Below are 21,988 nucleotides of genomic sequence, written 5' to 3'. Positions count from 1 at the left end.
TACTCTTTTCAAATTCCGTTTTGATTATTAACTAAAGTGTACCAATGTATTATTGTATTCATATCCTAAAATGTCCGTTATGTTCTATTCATTTATAATGTACATCTACATCGGTATTTAATTCGTGAATCACACCATAAAGCACAGACACATAGCAATTTTCTATGTCATTAGTTGATCCGACAAGCAGACAATGAAACCATGTTTCGTGAATTCTGATAACAATGTCTGAAAATGGACGACAATAAACATATATAGAAGGCAGCGATTTGCACGTGGGTGTTTTAAAATATGCTGTTTTTTTATATACTGATTTATTATCCGTTTTAATTATGAACAACAATTTAACGATATTCGTAGAAATAAACGAATTAGCATAAATTGCTAGGAAGGAATATTTTCTCCTTTAATGGTAATTCAATTAAAATGACGATTGGGCTCCCAACGTTCAATATATACATGTACTTTATCTCCCCAAAATTAAAAGTCATATTGGATAGAAGCTGAAGATTGTTTACTTATTTCAGTTTCGTATTTGACTTTACAGATTCCCCATTCCCCACATTGCAAAACAGATCAACACGTCAAATCGTTTCAGTTACAGGTATAAGGCTTAAAAATATCATGTCTTAAATAGCCCCTTCAAATATTTCTTTTTATACTTTAACTTATAAATGCAACACACAAACTGCTTACCGTATTTATACAGTTGACGATAAATATCCTAAATAATAATCCGGTTCGGTTTCTTTCCAATAATTATCAATGAACATATCGAAGAACCTTTAATAAAACACCTAACAACCAGATCTTATGAATGGGATCTTGTCCGGACAGAACTTAGATTAATAGTAACTGATCAAAGAGTGAACATAAAACAGAACAAAGGAAATTGCCTCACAAAAAAGCATGCGTTAGTTATAAGGGATGATTTGTGTGCCAAATTAAATATATTATCACCGACAGGGGTTCACTAGTCCGCCGCTATAAGAAACACTATAATGTGGGTATCAATAAACGTAACCCTAACTCAACCCTAATGATAGATATCGGTGGACTAATGAACCCTAACCCAACCCTAACCCTAAATAAAGATATTGGAACCCTAACCCTAACCTAACCCTAATTCATCGCAGCCTGTTAGTAATTTAGCCGTGACAACCGCACCTATTTAGTGTGAAAATCCAGTTTGTTCGCGTCCCAATTGTAATTATTCTTTATTAATGAAGTCAACTATTTTGGGTAATGATTACTTACTGACAATTCAGAATGAAAGTATTGTCTACAAGACTACGACATGGTAACAATTTGTTGTTAAAGGGGCTTCTATTATAGTCAATTATCAATTGCCTTTGATGACACGTGCGAATTCACATAATTTGGAAACTTGATTGACAGTATGCATTGACTCAGACTCTTTGGTGCCGAAATGAATAGGTCATCATGGTATTATGTACATGTTTGCGTCAAGGTTGACGTTGACTTCTGGCGAGGTGTGCATTTAATTCATTTGTGATTTAAATCCGAAGATATAATACTTCAGGTGTGATTTACTGATTTACAATGCATTGTGAAACTTATTTGTCAGAATGGGAATGGATATTTTAATGGACAAAACCTTTCGCCCACGGTAAGACCAACATCTATGTGTATAAATTTTGAAATTTTCGTAATTTGAACGAGTCTTAAAAATGTCGAACATATTGATGAAGTAATGAATCGTACAGCCATAACTCTGTTTATTATATTATATAAAAGCCTGCCAATTTTTGATATTTGTTATATTTTCAATGTAAGACAGCAAAATCTGCGTGTCTAACCGTGTTAAATTAACAATCTTTTTTTTGCATGCCGTATTAGCTGATATTCGACTACGATATGATGACTGCGGTGCAATTGCACTATAAATAAACCTAGCTATTTTAAAACATTTACATGTACGGATGTGCTGACTGTACATGCATGGAAAGTCCGACTTAAAGGGGCACGGTGCGATATAAGGGATGGTTTTTGTGCCAAATTAAAAAAAAATATCACCACCGGTTCAACGAATGATTTTAACAGAATATGTCACCTGCGAATATGATGATTAAGTATTCTTTTCACACGGCACATACGCTAACCTTTAAGTCTGTACCGATTCAAAAATTGAATTATCTTTTATATCCACATTTTTAAATCCCGAGTTTTATCGTAAATAAAATTAATAGAAAGTATTGTTTACAAGAATACGACATGGTAACAATTTGTTGTTAAAGGGGCTTCTATTTTAGTCAATTATCAATTCCTTTTGATGACACGTGTGAATTCACGTAATTAATTAGGAATCTTGACTGACAGTATGCATTGACCCAGACTCTTTGGTGCCGAAATCAAGGTATTATCCGACTGATACATGTGTTCAGCAAGGTTGACGGTGACTTCTGGCTATGTGTGCTTGAAAACAGGAGATGAAGGCATATATTACTTGTTCGGGTGTGATTTATCAATTTAAAATGCATTGTGTGACATATTTGTCCGAATGGAAATGGCTATTTCGATACACAAAACTTTCGCTAACGGTAATTTGAATGAGTTTGAAATAGAAGATCGATGCAAGTCTTAAAAATGTCGAACATATTGATGAAGTAATGTACGGCACAGCCATAATTCTGTTAATTTTATTATTTAAAAGCCTGTTTGATTTTTGTTATTTTTCAATATAAGCCAGTAAAATCTGCGTGTCTAACCGTGTTAAATTAACAATCTTTCTTTTGGCATGCCGATATTCGACTACGATATCACTGCCGTGGAATCGCACGATAAATAAACCCATTTCAAAACAGCTATGGATGTGCCGACTGTACATGCGTGGAAAGTCCGACTTTTTAAAATTTCGCGGTGGGCGGCGGTTTAAATTATTTAAATTCGCAGAGGAATTTTAGAGCGGAATTTTGAGCGTGGCCAGAGCAGATTGATTAACTGACGTCCGCGATTTTTCATTTCCGCCCAGGTCGGACCTCGGGGAAATTTAGTACTTCCGCTTGAAGTGTACTGTACCAGATGTTTACTTTTTTTGCGTATGAGGGGCGACCATTTTGTCCCATTTTCAAGCGCCATTACGGTGTGAGAGTGATATATTCAAACAGTTTTTTAAATCGGATAAAATTTGTTACCTCTAGAGGGACCACAAGCTAAAAACGCGATTTTCGTACAATCAAGGGCCATAATTCAGGAAGTTACGATCCAATATACATGAACATCGAAAGGAACCAAGATCTTTGGGTTATAAACAAGTGTTTCAAGTTATATCAAAATTAGATCAAAATTATGACCTGTAGAAGGTCCACAGCCTTGAAATACCATATTTTTACACTATTTGCATAAGAGGGCGGACATTTTGTCCGGCAGCTTTGGTCCAATTTTCACGAAATTTTAACTCCGGCATCAATACGGTGCAACGGTGATATATTCGAACATTTTTTTAAATTGGATAATAATTGTGTCGTCTAGAGGCTAAAATGCGATTTTACGTACAATCAGGGGCCATAACTCAGGAAGTTACGATCTGATATGCGCAAATATTGAGAGGAAGCATTTCAAAATCACATGAAAATTGTGACCTCCGGTGTGTCTACAAGCTAAAAATGTCATTTTTCAGGGCACATAATCAATGAGGTTTCGATCCGATACATGCCAATATGGAAAGGAACCGAGATCTTTTGGAGATAAACCTATATTTAAAGTTTCGTCAAATTTGGATAAGAATTGTGACCTGTAGAGTGTCCACAAGTAAATTGTTGACAGATGTCCGGACGTCCAGAGGCCACGACAATATACGTCCACATGAAAATGTTGGCATATAAAAATTTGCTAATATTGAACCTATCTTCATCCACATCATATCCTGTCTTAACTAATGCATTTAAATTTCAACTGTCTACAGAGCTATATCAAGGTCATTTTTTCATGAAAGATGGTTATTAAGTGTAGGATAAAGTCCTGGACTTCAATTATGCTGGGGAAGAAAGACTTCAGAAAAAAAAACCTCGACAGAAAAACCTTGGCCTGCTGGCCTCGGTTTTTCTTTTTCTTAGGTTTTTTTTATGAAGTCTTTCTTCCCCAGCATAATTGAAGTCCAGGTTTAACTCATTCGGTCCTACTTTCGCCAGGCGTCGACATAATTAGCTTTTTTTTAATATTTTATTTATACATTAATACCAATAATAATATGTCAATGCAGTTTTATCATGAATAGTGTTCAACCCCTTCTTTTGCATACGCTTTAGCTTATTTTCCAAATATTTTATTTATAAAATATGTCAATGCAATTTTAACATGAATAGTGTCTTACTTCTTCCTTTGCATACGCTTTAGCTTATTTTCCGAATTCACAACAATTCTCGACACCAATTTCACTAAAATTACATCGCTTACAATCGAGCGATGCTCATAGCAAAACATTCAACTTGTAATACACTATATAGTCATTTTCATGCATGTTGGTTTCACTATAACAGGATTGCCAGTAATTGAACATATCAAAGAATAAAATTGCACGTAGCCACTATTTCGACACGTGTTATCTTTAGATGTTCAGACTACCTGTTGCCTCAAATAACCCAACGTTAAAAGAAAGCATGCAGTGTCCACCTTACAACAGGTTCCATTGATTTACGATTTATTATATAATTTATCACACAGTTTAGACCATAATGTGTTATGATTCACATTTTAGTATTCTAAATTGATTCTTATTAGGGATTCTTATATTTGGAGTTGTTTAGTCGGGTAGACTAATCACAGGAATTCCGGTGATTGTAAATGAATTCCGGTGTATGGATTTGGTCAAATAATATTGTAAGTTAAAATCGTAACGGCAATTAACTGACAATACGAATATACTTTACTATAAAAAAATCGGTGAACTGGCCTAAAATCATAACGCCAATTAACAAACAATACGAATATACAGCGGTGAACTAATCTCGGTCGTGATCGGTAATCAACAAAAATCGACAAGTAAAAAACTTATTTATTCCATACATTATTGTTTTGTTTAACAATAAGTAAGTGTTTAACAGTTTATTTAACAATAAGTACAACTCAGTTAATTAACTGCTATTCTAATAACAAGGGGATGAAACAGCCCGGGATGAGAGAGAGAGAGAGAAATGGGGTTTAACGTCCACTCGACACAACTAGGTCATTTCGGGACTAACATATGGTTTAATTTTATTTCACTAATTCGCTTGCGCATAGGGGTCTTTAGCAGTGGGAGGAAACCGGAGGACCCAAAGAAAACCCACGAGGTTGGACAGGCGAGCCTACTCCTTGTCACGTACAACCGGGGATTCGAAACCACGCCAGTCGACTCAATGACAGACTTTATGATACAGCGCGCGCGCGCAAACCATTCAGCCATCCACCCCCCCCCCCCCCGGATGAGAGAGAGAGAAATGGGGTTTAACGTCCACTCGACACAAACTAGGTCATTTCGGGACTAACATATGGTTTAATTTTATTTACATAATTAGCTTGCGCGTAGGTGTCTTTAGCAGTCCCGGAGAAAACCCACGAGGTTTGACATGTGACCCTACTCCTTGCCACGTACAACCGGGGATTCGAAACCACGCCAGTCGACTCAATGACAGACTTTATGATACAGCGCGTGCACGCTAACCATTCAGCCATCCAACCCCCCAGCCCGGGATGAAACAGCCCGATAAAAAAATAGGTTGGGATGAAACAGCCCGGGGTGAAACGGTTGTGGGATGAACTGACCTGCATCCCCTGTCAACTACCTAATGTCTAGTCACTTTTCCTAACAACGACTGTTGTCGGCCTCTTTGATGTAATGTTTTATTGATCAAGAAAGTTATCAAAAAAGGCCAATAGGCTTCCCAAAAGTAGTTATCCAATAAATATATAGTTTGAACTAATTACTGGAATCCTACAATTTGTAGGTCACATCAAAGGTTTAGGGGTTATAAAGGTTGTAAACTCGCGAGACAATTTGCCCATCAATGACTGCTGACAGCCTTTTTGATGTACTGTTTTATTGATCAATAAAGTTATAAATAAAGTTATAAAAAAAGACGATCGGCTTTCCAAAAGTTGGTATCCAATAAGCCAATAGTTTGAAGTTGAACTAATGATTGAAATCCTAAAACCTATACGTCACATCAATGGTTTAGGGGTTATAAGATCATGAACTCTAGAGAAAATTTGTGTCATAGGGCGCCATTTTGTATGCAAGTTTAATATTTTCACGCTCGTTCATCTAATAATTTCTTCACCATGGAAAGTGATTCCGATTCAGAATTTGAAGGAATTTTATCAAAGGATATTTACATGTGAATATTAATCTCAGTATAAATGACAAATGATCCGGGGAAAGTGATTTTTCCCAGATATGAAACAGAGAAGAAGATATACATGTCATGATATACGGTGTACCAAAAAAGGCAGCCACTCTTCGTCGAATTGTAATATCCCAGCGCCCAGTCTTTTAATAATTTTCACTTTGGAAAGTGATTCCGAATCAGAATTTGTGGGATTTTTATCAAAGGGTATTTTAGATGTAAATATTAATCTCAATAGTGTTCGGGAAAGTGTTTCTTCCGGGATTTTTAACGGAGAAGAAGATGACCCAGATACGACTTACTACGAAAAAAATTCAAAATGTTGACCTGTGGTCGGCGAATACAATACCGACTTCGTTCAGCAAACTAAGTTAAATTCAGTGATTTTTTCAACATTTTTAGGACATTTAAATGAGGATAAAAATAGTTTGATTTTTTAATTTGCTCATTGTAGTAAATCTTGCACATTTTGATTGTCAATTAGACAAATGCCTACGGCAGCATGCTATGGCCTGTCGTACAATGTGTGTGTGCTAAACATTGTTGATTTTACATAAAGAATAACTTTTTTGTTACTTTGTATTACTTAGTGCTTAGAAGGTAGGCCATTTTGATGCCCAATTCCCCTGTATATATCCAAAGTCACCCCCGACATCCAGACCGCAAGTTATTCCAGGCATAGAATATACCCCAAAGATCAAAGGGATTTAACGTTATAGGTTTATAATGTACCATAAAGTGCACTATTTTTTTTTCTTGCTATTTCTTCAACTTACTCTCTTGTTTAGTTTTTTCCTGTTCAGCAAGAACTTTCTGTGTCCACTCCGTGAACGAGGGAAAGTCTTCCTCCTGTTTACCACCAGGTTCTGTCTCATCAGTGATGGGGAGGGTATCAGAAGCTGATTGAGGAGGTGCTGTTACAGGGGTAGGAGAGGGTGCATCACCTACAACTGTAGGTTGTGGGGAAGATTCTGTGACATCAGTAATACTGCTTATATCAATACCAGAAGATAGGTCATGTTCTAAAATGGGTGTTGCTGTTTCTGCAGACTCCAAACTGAAAAATATATAAAATCTAACAAATAAGGTATTTGAAAATCTAAGCCTGTTTTACTGGGGTTTTTTTTTTTTTAGATTTTTTTTACAATGCATTAAATTTGCTGTCTATTGATTTAAATCATGTGTCAATAAGGAAAATAAAGGTATCAAATAGATTGACATCTGATATTGGGGAGTACACAAGCTGTTGAAATAGCCTGTCAGCAAGTTTATTAATAATTTTCTAGACATGTTCATATATTATTCTCTTTTACATCAAGATCAAATTTACAATCTATAACGATTTATCATATTCATAAATTCCAGACATAAAAAGAAGTAAATGTCAAATTCTAAAAGACATTGAAGGAAATCTGCACAGTCATATGCAATTCAAATGACATTGGACTAGCTTTCACTGTTATTGTGAGTGCATTTGACTATTAACTCGGTGGTGATGATTAAGTTGAAATTTGCTCATTCTAAGGCCTTTTACTAAGTTTATTAACGCCAGAAAAATAATGTATATTTTAACATGCAAGCTATTTTTGAAATATTTTGACCAATAAACTCAACTACAGCATCGCTAACGCTGCAATATACGTTCACATTCCTGCTATCATTGATATATGGTACTTTTTAAAATGAAGAGAATGAAATATGAAATAGCTGCAATGATTGTAATATGACAAGAGGCAAAAAAGGCTAGGCGTTGGGTTTGTTTTGCCAAATTTAGAGAACGAGATTACATATTAACAATAAAACAAGCCAACAGTGATCCCAAATTAAATAGATGACACATATTAATTAATCGCACAACTATTTTTTTCCAAAAGTATCAAGCAATCAAACTGATTATCAACTTTACACTAAGTTTCATCACTCTCTATCAGATAGAATCAAAGTTATCTTGTCCCAAAGCATTGACCAATGAAACTGCTTTGCTCTGCTTAGCTTTAGCTCGAAATGTTAATCATTGAACTCATTAATGAACATCTACATCAAGTTTAAACATTCTACCCCAATTCAAAGCAGAGTTGTTATGTTCCAAAGTCTTGACCAATCAGATTGCTTATCTCTGCTTACCATAAGCATTGTACAATGTTTATCATCGATCGCCATCAAGGCATTGGCCTAATAAACACCTACATCAAGTTTGAACATTCTAGCTCAATTAGAAGGAGAGTTATTGTGTTCCGAAGTCTCAGCCAATCAAATAGCTTATAGTTCTGCTTACTCTGAGCAGAAAATGCTCATTATCGAACTTAGTCAAGGTATTGATGTAATGAAACTATACACCAAGTTTCATCACTCTCACTTAATTAGAACTAAAGTATCGTGTACCAAAGCATCAACCAATCAAATTGCTTATCTCTGCTTACCCTAAAAATGACATGTTCTTCCATATTTAGTGTTGGTAGTAGTAGTACATCTCAAAGCAACGCAACTGACCATTCAGTGCTTCATGTTTGAAAATCACTGAGGAGCCCTAAAAAGCCCATCTAAAATTACAACAGCAGAAAATCGCTCTCAACTCAAAAGCGAGGAGCAATCCATTATTCAGAAGAGCTGTTCATGTCTTTCATACTTTGAGCATAGATGAAGCCATTTATTGACCATTAATACTTAGAAAATATGTGTGTTTCAATATTTATTAGAATAAATAATACATAAATAAACCAAACTTCAGTATCAATCTATCACTCCCATACTGACTTGATGAAAATTATGGATAAAAGTCACAGAAAAGAAAAAATTAAATTTAACTTTGACTCCCTGATAATTTTGACAAGTTTGGCACAAAGCTTGCACCATAACAATTCGATGTTCCCCGTTTTGTCAGTTTGGGCTCGAATCGAGAGAGAGAGAGAAATGGGGTTTAACGTCCACTCGACACAAACCAGGTCATTTCGGGACTAACATATGGTTTAATTTTATTTCAACAAATCGCTTGCGCGTAGGGATCTTTAGCAGTGGGAGGAAACGGCTCGAATGGAAACATATCGAGACCTAAGTAAAAAATAATCTTTTTTTTTAACATTCAAAAAAACCACACACACACTTATTATACTATATAGAAAATCAAGTGAGAAGCTTGATGCCACTACGTAAGTACCGGTACGTATGTGATCAATCGAATGTTTGGAAAACTGTTCTTACTGGATATATTTTCTTTCTTTTTTTGAAATTTTTTTTTTCAGGTTTAATTATTATTCACTGATTCGACATAATCATCGAATTATTGTTTCAGTTATTCATCCTCAATCAAGAGGAAATTTCATAAAAATGCTGACTGTTCGGCATTCGCTATATAGCAAAAAAAACCTATTTTGTCATTTGTTAGAGCCATCTAAACGCAGGAAAATTTACAGTAACTATTGGCTTACAGCATGCTAGCACGAAGGCCAACGATATTATTTGCATATTGCATACTTTATAGTATTATTGGCTGGAATTACGTTTAGATCGATAACCTCAATGACCAACATGTAGTACCATATATAGTATGCAGTAGCTACATAATTTGACATTATATACAATAAAATAAGTATCTAATTGAATAATTTCATGTTAACATAAATATTTCAAGCACCTATTTACTTTACGCATCATGTTTCCAGCACCGAGTATCAAATTCAGCAACCGGAAACTAAATTCTCATACTCATTGGAAAATATTCAAGGATTCATTTACATGGGCTTTATTTGCAGTCTAGGGGTTCATTTTTTGACAAATTTGTAAAATATGACGAGAGCAATTTTATCCTTGAGGGCAGAGTGTTAAAAAGCTCTTCTAATTTGACAGCAAAAACAAAAACGAGGCCGCAGATATGCATAGATAATGTCAGTTAGGGTTTTTTTGTTACATTTTTTCCTTTGTAATAATATTCAGAATGGCTTTCAAAACTTCGCGGGGTCGGAAATATGCTAATATACTCTTAAAAAAAGTAGGGGATATTGAAACGCAAATACCTATGCAGGTTGTGATATGATAAATAGTCATGGATACTTGACATGCTTTGGAAGTATGTTCACAGATGAAGAACTTATTGCCCCAACAGAACCACTGAGCTGCATGTGCGACACGCAATAGCGCCATACACATGGGAGGGGTTCATTGTCAAATTTGACACTTCAAGAAAGGGTTGATGAAAACTGCCACTTGCTGGTTTATCATGTCCATGTTTGCTTTCCTATCAGTTCTTGCATAAGATTTAATGTTCAAGGTATCTTGGCTTATATAGTGTGTTATGTTTGATTTGATCAGGAGACGTGTTTGTCGACGTCAAATTCAACAGGCAACACTGCAAGAGGAGAGGGTCGGATTGTCCCAAATCGCAATTGGACGGTTGATTAGGAGCATGCCACGACGAATTGCTGAATGTATGAGGATTGGTGGAGCAATTACTCATTATTAAGACAATGTATCTCTTTGCGAGTGAAATGGGGCCATATGAACTGTTTACGTTCATGTTTAGGCAACTGGCCTGTTATTAACATACACTGGTTACCTCTAAAAACCAGCGGCTGCCAGGCAGGATACACCCACATTTTGCAAGAGATGGTTAGTGAACAAGCTAAAACAAACAGGATTTTTTGTACAATCAGGGGCAATAATCCAGAAAGTTATGGTCTGAAATGCCCAAATATCAAATAACCTTTGTAGCATACTTTTACACAATTTGTGAACAAAGTACGGCCATTTTGTCCGGCAGTTTCATTTCGATTTTCCCGAAAGTCAAATTCAAGCTTCATTATGGTGGAATGATGATATATTTAAACGTTTTTTAAAATCGGAAAAAGAAAATGTGACCTCTAGAGAATCTGCATGCTAAAAATGCGATTTTTCAAACAATCAGGAGCCATAATCCAGGAAGTTACGGTGTAACGGTGATATAGTTGAATGTTTTTTTAAATCGAATAATATTTGTGACCTCTAGAGGGACGACAAGCTAAAAACGTGATTTTTTGTACATTCAAGGGCCATAATTCAGGAAGATAGTATCATATACGCGTGAATTTTGAAAGGAACCAAGATCTTTGGGTTATAAACATGTATTTCAACTTTCATCAAAATCGGATCAAAATTGTGACCTCTAGAGGGTCCACAACCTTGATTTACCAGATGTTTACACTATTTGCATAGAAGGGGCAGCCATTTTTGATCGCCATTTTTGATCGGCAGTTTTGGCCCGATTTTCAAGAAATTCGAACTCAACAAACATTACGGTGTAACGGTGATAACATTTCGACGTCAACAAACATTATGGTGTAACGGTGATATATTCGAATGTTTTTTTAAATCAAATAATAATTGTGACCTCTAGAGGGACCACAAGCTAAAAACGCGATTTTTCGTACAACCAGAGGCCATAATTCAGTAAGTTACAATTCAATATGCGCGAATATTGAAAGGAACCAAGATCTTTGGGTTATAAACTTGCATTTCAAGTTTCATCAAAATCGGATCAAAATTGTGGCCTCTAGAGGGTCCACAACTTTGATATACCAGATGTTTACACTATTTGGGTACGAGGGGCGGCCTTTTTGTCTGGCAATTTTGGTCTGATTTTCATGAAACTCAACCTCAGACAAAATTACGGTGTAACGGTGATATATTCGAATGTTTTTCTAAATCGGATAATAATTGTGACCTCTAGAGGGACCATAAGCTAAAAAAGCGATTTTTCATACAATCAGGGGCCATAATTCAGGAAGTTACAATTCGATATGCACGAAATTAAAAAGAAACCAAGATATTTGGGTTATAAACGTGCATTTTAAATTTCATCACAATCAGATGAAAATTTAACCTCCACAACCCTGATACACAATATTTTGGCTCGATTTTTACGAAATTCATACTCAACCATCCTTAGGGTGTAACAGTGATATATTCAAATGGTTTTGTAAAACGGATAAAAATTGTGACCTCTATGGGGTCCACAAGCCAAAAACGCGATTTTTCGTACACTCAGGAGCCATTATTCAGGAAGTTATGGTCCAATATGCGCAGATATCGAAATGTACTGAGATCTGTGGGTTATAAACATGCATTTCAAGTTTCATCAAAATCAGATGAAAATTGTGACCTCCAGAGGGTCCACAACCCTAATACGCAATATTTTGACACTATTTGCAAATGAGGGGCAGCCATTTTGTCCGTCAGTTTCGGTCCGATTATTACGAAATTCGAACTCAACCATTCTTAGGGTGTAACGGTGATATATTCACATGTTTTTTTGAATCGGATAAAAATTGTGACCTCTATGGGGTCCACAAGCTAAAAACGCGATTTTTTGTACAAACAGGGGCCATAATTCAGGAAGTTATGATCCGATATGCGCGAATATTGAAAGGAACCGAGATCTGTGGGTTATAAACATACATTTCAAGTTTAAACCAAATCAGATAAAAATTGTGACCTCTACAGTGTTCACAAGCTAAACACAGGATTTTTCGTACAATCAGGGGCCATAATCCATGAAGTTACAGTCCGATACATGCCAATGTCGAAAGGAACCAAGATCTTAGGGTGATAAACCTATATTTCAAGTTTCATTGAAATCGGATAAAAATTGTGACCCTATAGAGTTCACAAAATATTGTGGACGGACGGGCGTATAAAAACAGCAGTGCATTTCCGCAGTTTTGTATTGTTTCTGAATATCCCCTACTTTTTTTGAAGAGTATATTAAACTTATTTTTCATAATAAAACAACCTTTTGTGGTAGCATTCTCCTTTAAGTCATATGACATTAAAAACATTTTCTGTTTGCTTCCTTATATACAGTAATGTTTTTTCCTCTGTTTTGTGGTAATAAGGACTATGCTTTAACTTTGTAATTAATACACCTCAATTCTTTTGAACGCTTATAATGTTTCTCACTATATAGTATAGTATAACATAGGCCATTTAGTTGTACTTGGCTTTTTAATACATTTCACCAATATGGTTACTTGCATAGGTAATTTTCCTTCAATGTGCTTACATTTATATTTCATTTGGCATTATAACAGATCATGACTCGTACTAGTATTATACAACATTTTGGGATATATTTCTCCTTATTGTTAGTTTTCATTTTTGAGTGAAGTCTGTATCACTACAGGCCCAGGACTGTACAGCGCAGTGGATGTTTACGGCTAGCCCCCGGATCCATTTACTAAATCTGATATGTATGTTTGTTTGTGATTTCTGTGTATTGTGCCTTGTCTGCAATCTGATTAAAACACAGATCCAATTTTGTTTCGTTTTTATAGTTCAAAATTTCGATTTTACTTGTCTTTACTACACTTGGATCTGGAAGCGTTGTTATTTAACTTGTGTTCTAATTGAAATGAGGGGTCAGCCAATCAAATGGTCTGTCGAATCGAGCGTTTGACCTTTTTTGCGCGGAACTGTGGGTAGTCATTAGCGGCAATAGAAATCAAAACAAAGCAAAAGTAGATAAAAAAAAATACATGGCGGTCGCTAATTGGTTAATCGAATGACCGACGTAATCGGGTCAGTTGTCGCTTGCTTGGTACCTGACGTCATAGAACGTGAACTCCCACTATAACTTGTTAGATCTACATGTAGTGTCGGCCATCGAAAGTATAAAAAATGAAACGAAATATAGATCTATATTTTAATTAGATTGCCTTGTCTGTAATTGTGTGTGTGTGGTACAGTATCCCTGCACTTACTATTAGCCCTATCTTTCATAATTACTTGTATATTTTCAACTTCTGGGTCCATTGTTATGATTAAACATTTGACATGTACAACTTAGTTTTTATGTAAATTTTAGTTGGTAGTTACTTCAGAATAGTATCAATATCTGACTACTGGAATATTAGCCTACATCATCACAGTCAGAAATTTTCGCTTAACAGGCTTATCAATCACTATCCAACCATTCTACTGTAGAAACTGTAATTGCATTGCAGAGCTATTTATACAGATCTTATTAAAAACAATCTAATATGTATCTGTATAATGCAGACAAATCACCGTTTAACAAGGCTTTACGCAAGGTCTCCTAAATGTCCCGATGCACCATTTTAAGCAGGAATCACTTGCAAATTACAATATCCTGAAAGATGAATCTCTAATACTTAGTAATAGGGATATTAGTCCAAAAATGGTTCAATTCGTTCAGTATTTACAAAAACATTTAGAATTGAAATTTCATCGATCTATGCGTCTCGCTATGCCATAAGCCTGCCACCATTTTGTTTTCACAAGAATTTAATTATAGGCCTGTTTAAATCTGATTGAATTCAAGCTGTGACATTATCTAGCGTTAGTATTTTGATTTTGATGTCTTAATTAAATGTTACATAATCAATCTGAGTACATATTATAGTTGATTAAGCCATGAAATTTATTTTTCGAACAAATGCAAATTGTGCATCAGGACTTCAAAGATGTTAATGGGGAAGACCAACGATTTTCAACAAGGTTTCCATAAACCTTAAATATATATTAATAAATAATCCCCTCTGTAGCACAAGTAAAAAAGTTTTTGTAAGCGAGAAATTAAATTTTATTAAAACCGGAAGTGACATAGTTGGTTCAACACACTCACTGGGCTCTATAGTAAGCATACAGATTTGGCTGCTGTATTGTGTTCACACGTCGTCCTTTGGCCAAAAATCTGATCAAATGGGCTGTTTATTATAAACACAAATTTATGGGGGTTTTTAACGTTTAGTACACAAAGCCATTGCGTAAATTCACTCATACTGAACCGTACACTGTGCCTCAATTCACGCCACATGGCTAATTGTTTACTAAACGTTAAAAATAACATCAATTCGTGTTTATAATATCCTAATAAACAACCCATTTGATCAGATTTTTGGCCAAAGGACGATGCGTAAACACAATACAGCAGTAAACTTGTGCCAAATCTGTATGCTTACTATAGAGCCCGGTGAGCATGTTGAACCAACTATGTCACTTTCGGTTTAAAATAAAAATTAATTTCTCGTTTATAAAAACTTTTTTGCTTGTGTTACAGAGGGGATTATTTATCAATAAATATTTAAGATTTGTTGAAAATCATTGGTCTTCCCCTTTAAAATTACATTAATTTTAGTTATATTTAAAAATAAATCCAAGATGAGAATAATAAAAGAATATCTAATAAATTACCTGACGCTCTCTGCAGAGGCTTGAATAATACTTGCTGATGATTCTGAATGATTAGGTGGAGTATCATATGACTTACTAATGGATTGTGATTCTGACATCTGAATGGAATCAACTAGAATAAAGCTTGCTGACTTCTCCAAGGAAAGGATTTCATTCACAACACTGCTATAAAAAAATTAAAAGGTGAGAGGTGAAAATTCTACCATCTTCATGTAAGAGTTATTATAAACCAGCAGTGGCCAGGCAGGATACACCCACATTTTGCAAGAGATGGATAGAGAACAAGCTAAAAACAAACACAATTTTTTTTACAATCAGGGGCAATAATCCAGAAAGTTATGGCCTGAAATGTGCAAATATCAAAAGGGATATAAAGATATGTTTTAAGTTTCATCAAAATCGGATAAAAATTGTGACCTCTAGAGGGTCCACAACCTTCGTATTACACACTTCTACACAATTTGCATACAAAAAGCGGCCATTTTGTCAGGCAGTTTTATTTCGATTTCCCCGAAATTCAAATTCAACCTTCATAATGGGTGAATGGTGATCTATTTAAACAGTTTTTAAAATCGGAAAAAAATTGTGACCTCTTAGAGAATACGCAAGCTAAAAATGCGATTTTTCGAACAATCAGGGGCCATAATTCAGGAAGTTAGGTTCAGGTATCTGCGATTATCAAAAGGAACCAATATCTTTGGGTTATAAACATGTATTTCAAGTTTCATCGACATCGGAACAAAATTGTGACCTCTAGAGCGAGTAGAGGGTCCACAACCTTGATTTACCAGATGTTTACACTATTTGTGTACGAGGGGATCCATTTTGTCAGGCAGTTGTGGCCTGACTTTCAAGAAATTCAAACTCAACAAACATAACGGTGGAACAGTGATAACGTGTTTTTTTTTAAATCGGATAATAATTGTGATCTCTAGAGGGATCACAAGCTAAAAACACGAAGTTTCGTACAATCAGAGGCCATAATTCAGGAAGTTACAATCCGATATGCGCTAGTGTTGAAAATCGGATCGAGATTTGTGATCCGAATACTTTTGTTGGCTATCCAAATACTATTCAGATAATTCGAAGACGTGAAATTCTTGAACAAAATTAAATCAAAAGTTCATATACCGGTACTCATAATTTCTTACTTGTTTCAATGTTTATGAGTGTCTGTGTATGAAGAGTATGAATCGTACTTTCGATTTGCAAATTGTTTGAGCCGTAAGAAAAAAACCTGCCTACCTTCAGCCGTAATTATTAAGACTATCTATGACATCCCAAAAAATCAATGAGGTGAAGGAATTTGTATAGTATAACTACTCCTGTAATCCGCACCCTCCCACTTATCATTTTGCTCAATCAACACGAATGAAAAAAGTAAAATAAAAACAGGTGCCATTTATTCCACCAGGGTCGTTCGCCTCATTCTGATAATCTACTACTATTGAACCAATCAGTGAGTGGGAATATACGTGACCTAGGTCGTTATGAATAAATTTCATTGTGGGAAGTCAAAACATGGTCTAAACTTGTATGCCGTAAACTAGTGCAGGGAATGAATATATTTTTTATTATTTAGACTACTGTTTGTGTTTTCGTTGCACTGCATTTACAATTTTATTAGTTACTATCACTAAATAATACGCATAATGTTGACATTTATGCTCAGAGCTGCGTACGTGATCAATTGCATTGGGGAAAATTTCAAATGTAATCAGATGTAAAACTGGCTAAATATAGAGCATAGGGAATGTCAGAATAGATTGGAACGAATAGTAAACGGATAGTAAAATGATTCGGATAACCCTTATTTTGTATCCGTTAATGAATATCCGAATAGTAGTTTCAACACTAATATGCACGAATATTGAAAGGAACCAAGATCTTTGGGTTATAAACTTACATTTCAAGTTTCATCAAAATCAGAAGAAAATTGTGACCTCTAGAGGGTCCACAACATTCATATACCATATTTTTATGCTATTTGAGTATGAGGGGCGGCCATTTTGTCTGTCAGTTTTGGTTCGATTTTTACGAAATTCAACAAACGGTTTTTGAAATTGGATATAATTTTAACCTCTATAGGGTCCACAAGCTAAAAATGTGATTTTCCGTAAAATCAGGAGCCATAATTCAGTAAGTTACGGTCCGATATGTGCGAGTATCGAAAGGATCCAAGATCTTTGGGTTATAAACTTACATTTCAAGTTTCATCCATATCAGAAGAAAATTGTGACCTCTAGAGAGTCCACAACCATGATATATCATATTTTTTACACTATTTGTGTACGAGGGGCGGCCATTTTTTCTGTCAGTTTTGTTCCGATTTTTACCTTAGGGTAATAGGGTGTAACAGTGATATATTCAAAAAGTTTTTCAAATCGAATAAAAATTATGACCTCTATTGGGTCCAAAAGCTAAAAACGCGATTTTTCGTACAATCAGGGGCCATAATTCAGAAATATCGAAAGGAAGTGAGATCTTTGGGTTATAAACTTATATTTCAAGTTTCAACAAAATCAGATATTAATTGTGACCTCTATAGGGTACACAAGCTAAAAACGCGATTTTTCATACAATCAGGGGTCATTATCCATGAAGTTACAGTCCGATACATGCCAATATCGAAAGAAACCGAGATAAACCTATATTTCAAGTTTCGTTGAAATCGGATAAGAATTGTGACCTGTAGAGAGTCCACAAACAATTGTGGACGGACGGACAGGGGCGACGACAACATACGTCAACATGAAAATGTGGGCGTATAAAAACACGATTTTTTGTACTATCAGGGGCCATAATTCAGGAAGTTATGGTCAGATATGCACGAATATCTAAAAGACCCGAGATCTGTGGGTTATAAACATACATATGAACATGAAAATGTGGGCGTATATAAACTATATTGATATCTGGAATTCGAAATAAAGAGTCTGCCGTAATGCCATGGTCTGAGCAAAATTTTCTTCATAGCCCACTGCAGGTTTAACATACAATTGAATAGGATTCTTTGTCTTATGAATATAAACACTGTGTATCAATTTCAAATCTATCTGAAAATAACTTCAAATAGCCATTCTGGGCTTCTTCAACTCATGAACATAAACACTGTGTAGTTATTTAAAGGCACACTAAAGATAACGATATCCTCTTGAGCATTATGAAGTTTTTTTCAAGTGGTCAATGGCAATAATTCTGGAAGTAATCATTGGAAATTGTTGAAAATCGATAGGTTTCTTCCAAGATCATCATCTCAAGAGCATGAACAGTGTGTATAAATGTGTCAACTGAATGATAACATTAGTGTTTTTGAAAGTGATCAATGGCCATACCTCTGGTAGTAGTTATCAGAAATAGCTTAAAATCAACAGGCTTCTTCATCTTGCCATATTTGATTCTCTCTATATTAGCTTTTAATTTACATATTTTATATGAAAGGTTGGGAATAAGTAATAACTAGTCTATAAGAGTCAAGTCACTGTGTTAATTGAATCGTGAGTTGACCAAAAATATGGCAGATGTTGATGTATTTCAATCAGATTCAAATTAGCAAAACTTAAAAACTTCACTTCTGAGGCAAGTAGTCGGGGTGTGAGAAGACAAATTTTAAGACAGTAACTAATATTATGTGGTTGAACCATTGACAAGCAAACTGCGGGAATGGAACTTGGGTAAAGTTATTTGATACCCTAACAAAACTTCCCAAAATGTCCGCTGCACATCACCACTGACGTCGATTGCCAATCAGATTGGTGTGAAACTAAGAACACACCACTTTTATACGGTCATTTTGTGTGCTCTTTAACAGTGATTACAAGAAAATAAACTGACAGACAGGTGTAATGACAATGGAAGACAATAACTGAGAGTGTAAACATGCTATGATGATATTTGCCAATAAGCAAAGGCAGACAGACTGTGGTAATAAAAATTTAAGATGATATTGACAACATGTAGGGTATAAAAAGTTGTATGATATTTGTCAATAGGCTTGTACATGATGTTTTGGTAATGATTTGACTTAGATTGTGTAGCCAGCTGTGACCACGACAACCAGATTAAAAACATATCATAATTGTTAATAATTTTTAGATTTATTTTTTGTTCGGTGCTAGTTTGAAAACTACTATTTTACAAGAGCATGGGATCACGGTGGCTAAGTAGGTAAGGCGCTGGCTTGCTAGCCTGGAGGTCGGGTGTTCGATCCCTGCATTGGCCGAGAAAGTTCATCCAGATTTTCCGGCGTGGTTTCCCCTTGTCAGTGATGCAGGACGGAGGGCCTGACAAGGACAGCTGTCTAGTCATTCGGATGAGACAAAAAAACGAGGTCCTGTGTACACATTGGCGTGCACGTAAAAGATCCCTTGACTGTTGGAATTCGATATAAGAGTAAGCCGTCCGGGCAAAATTTCCCTCATAGCACACTGTATGGCGTATGCCCGTCTTCATTAGCCCAGTTCGGAGCAAAACAGTAGGACGTTAAACCCCATTTCATTTCATTTCATTTCATTTGCTAACTCTGCAATATACGTCCACATTCCTGCTTTGATTGATAGGGTACTTTTTACCAGCGGCTGCCTGGTAGGTAACGCCCACATTTTGCAAGAGATGGATAGGGAATAAGCTAAAAACAACAAGCCAACAGTCAGGCTGATGTCCCCCGCCGAAATCCCCAAATAAATAGATGACACATAATTAATCGCACATCTATTTTTTTCAAAAGTATCGAGCAATCAAACTGATTATCAACTATACACTAAGTTTTATCACTCTGTATCAGATAGAATCAAAGTTATCTTGTCCCAAAGCATCGACCAAGGAAATTTCTGCTTAGCTTTAGCTCGATATGTTAATTATTGAACTCAGTCAAGACGAACATCTACATCAAGTTTAAACATTCTACCTCAATTAGAAGCAGAGTTGTTATGTTCCAAAGTCTTGACCAATCAAAATGCTTATTGCTTCTTAGCCTAAGCAGACGATTCTCATCATCGAACTTAGTCACGGTATTGATGTAATGAAACTATACACCAAGTTTCACCACTCTCACCAATCAAATGGCTTATCTCTACTTACCATAAGCAGAAAATGCTCATCAAGGCATTGACCTCATAAACACCTACAAAGGTTGAAATTCTAGCTCAATTAGAAGGAGAGCTACTGTGTTCCAAAGTCTTGGCCAATCAAATTGCTTAGCTCTGCTTACACTAAGTAGAAAATGCTCATCTTTTCACACTCAATCAAGGCATTGACCTAATAAACACCTACACCAAGTTTGAACATTTTAACTCAATTAGAAGGAGAGTTATTGTGTTCCAAAGTCCCGGCCAATCAAATTGCTTATCGCTCTGCTTACCCTGAGCAGAAAATGCTCATTATCGAACTTAGTCAAGGTATTGATGGAATGAAACTATACACCAAGATTCATCACTCTCACTTAATTAGAAGTAAAGTTATCGTGTCCCAAAGCATCAACCAATCAAATTGCTTATCTCTGCTTACCCTAAGCAGAAAATGCTCTTCTTCGAACTCCATCAAGGCATTGACCGAATAAACACCTACACCAAGTTTGAACATTCTAGGTCAATTAGACGGACAGACAGACAGACGGACGGATGGACAGACAGACAGACAGACGAACGAACCCATTTTAATAGTCCCCTGCTTTCTTCGAAAGGCGGGGGACAAAAACAATTTTTTGTACAATCAGGGGCCATAATCCAGAAAATTATGGTCGGAAATGCACAAATATCAAAAGGTACAGAGATTTTTGGAATATAAAGATATGTTTTAAGTTTCATCAAAATCGGATAAAAATTGTGACCTCTAGAGGGTCCACAACCTTCATATTGCATACTTTTACACAATTTGCGTACAAAGAGCGGCCATTTTTGTCAGTCAGTTGCATTTCGATTTTCCTTAAATTCGAATTCAACCTTCATTATGGTGGAATGGTGATATGTTTAAACGTGTTTTAAAATCGAAAAAAAAATTGAGCAAGCTAAAAATACAATATTTCAAATCAGGAGCCATAATCCAGGAAGTTACGTTCATAAGATCTTATTGTGTAATGGTGATATACTCACATGGTGTTTTTTTAAATCGGATCTACAGGGACCAGAAGCTAAAAACGGATGTAAATGGTCATTTGGTTAACCGGTCACAGTTCGGTTGCACTGTTGAACCGGTTCAAAAAATTACTAATCGCCGTAATCGGTATTCGTTTTCATATGATACCTGACTTTCAAACACAGGAATGAGAGCCACAACATTGTTTTCTTTCACTAAGACCACATAAATATTTCAAATAGCACTTGTCATTTGTAATAAGTCTCGAGAAGTTAATGACTCTAAATTCCCTACCCCCCCCCCCCCCCCCCGCTTCAAAGTTTTGACATTTGTATACGTTATTAGCACTGGCTGCCAAGCATTAAATAGCCTCAAATGATTGACAGATTAAT

The 21,988-nt window shown here is 35.7% G+C and overlaps 1 protein-coding gene across 2 annotated transcripts in view; it reads right to left on the bottom strand.

Moving 5' to 3' along the window:
- The window catches only part of LOC126831118 (SUN domain-containing ossification factor), an 83,268-nt gene that overhangs the window by 40,098 nt on the left and 21,182 nt on the right, over positions 1 to 21,988 (bottom strand). The window contains exons 3-4 of one of the 2 annotated variants that reach the window (XM_050561756.2): positions 15,525 to 15,689; positions 7,121 to 7,401 (exon numbers count right to left, since the gene is read on the bottom strand). In XM_050561756.2, the coding sequence (XP_050417713.1) occupies positions 7,121 to 7,401; positions 15,525 to 15,689 (446 nt within the window). The remainder of the gene's footprint in view (positions 1 to 7,120; positions 7,402 to 15,524; positions 15,690 to 21,988) is intronic. The other variant, XM_050561762.2, reaches the window with a different exon arrangement.

Source organism: Patella vulgata, chromosome 1 (genome assembly GCF_932274485.2).
Source record: "Patella vulgata chromosome 1, xgPatVulg1.2, whole genome shotgun sequence".
NCBI lineage: Eukaryota > Metazoa > Mollusca > Gastropoda > Patellidae > Patella > Patella vulgata.
This window is presented reverse-complemented; position numbering and strand designations above follow the sequence as displayed.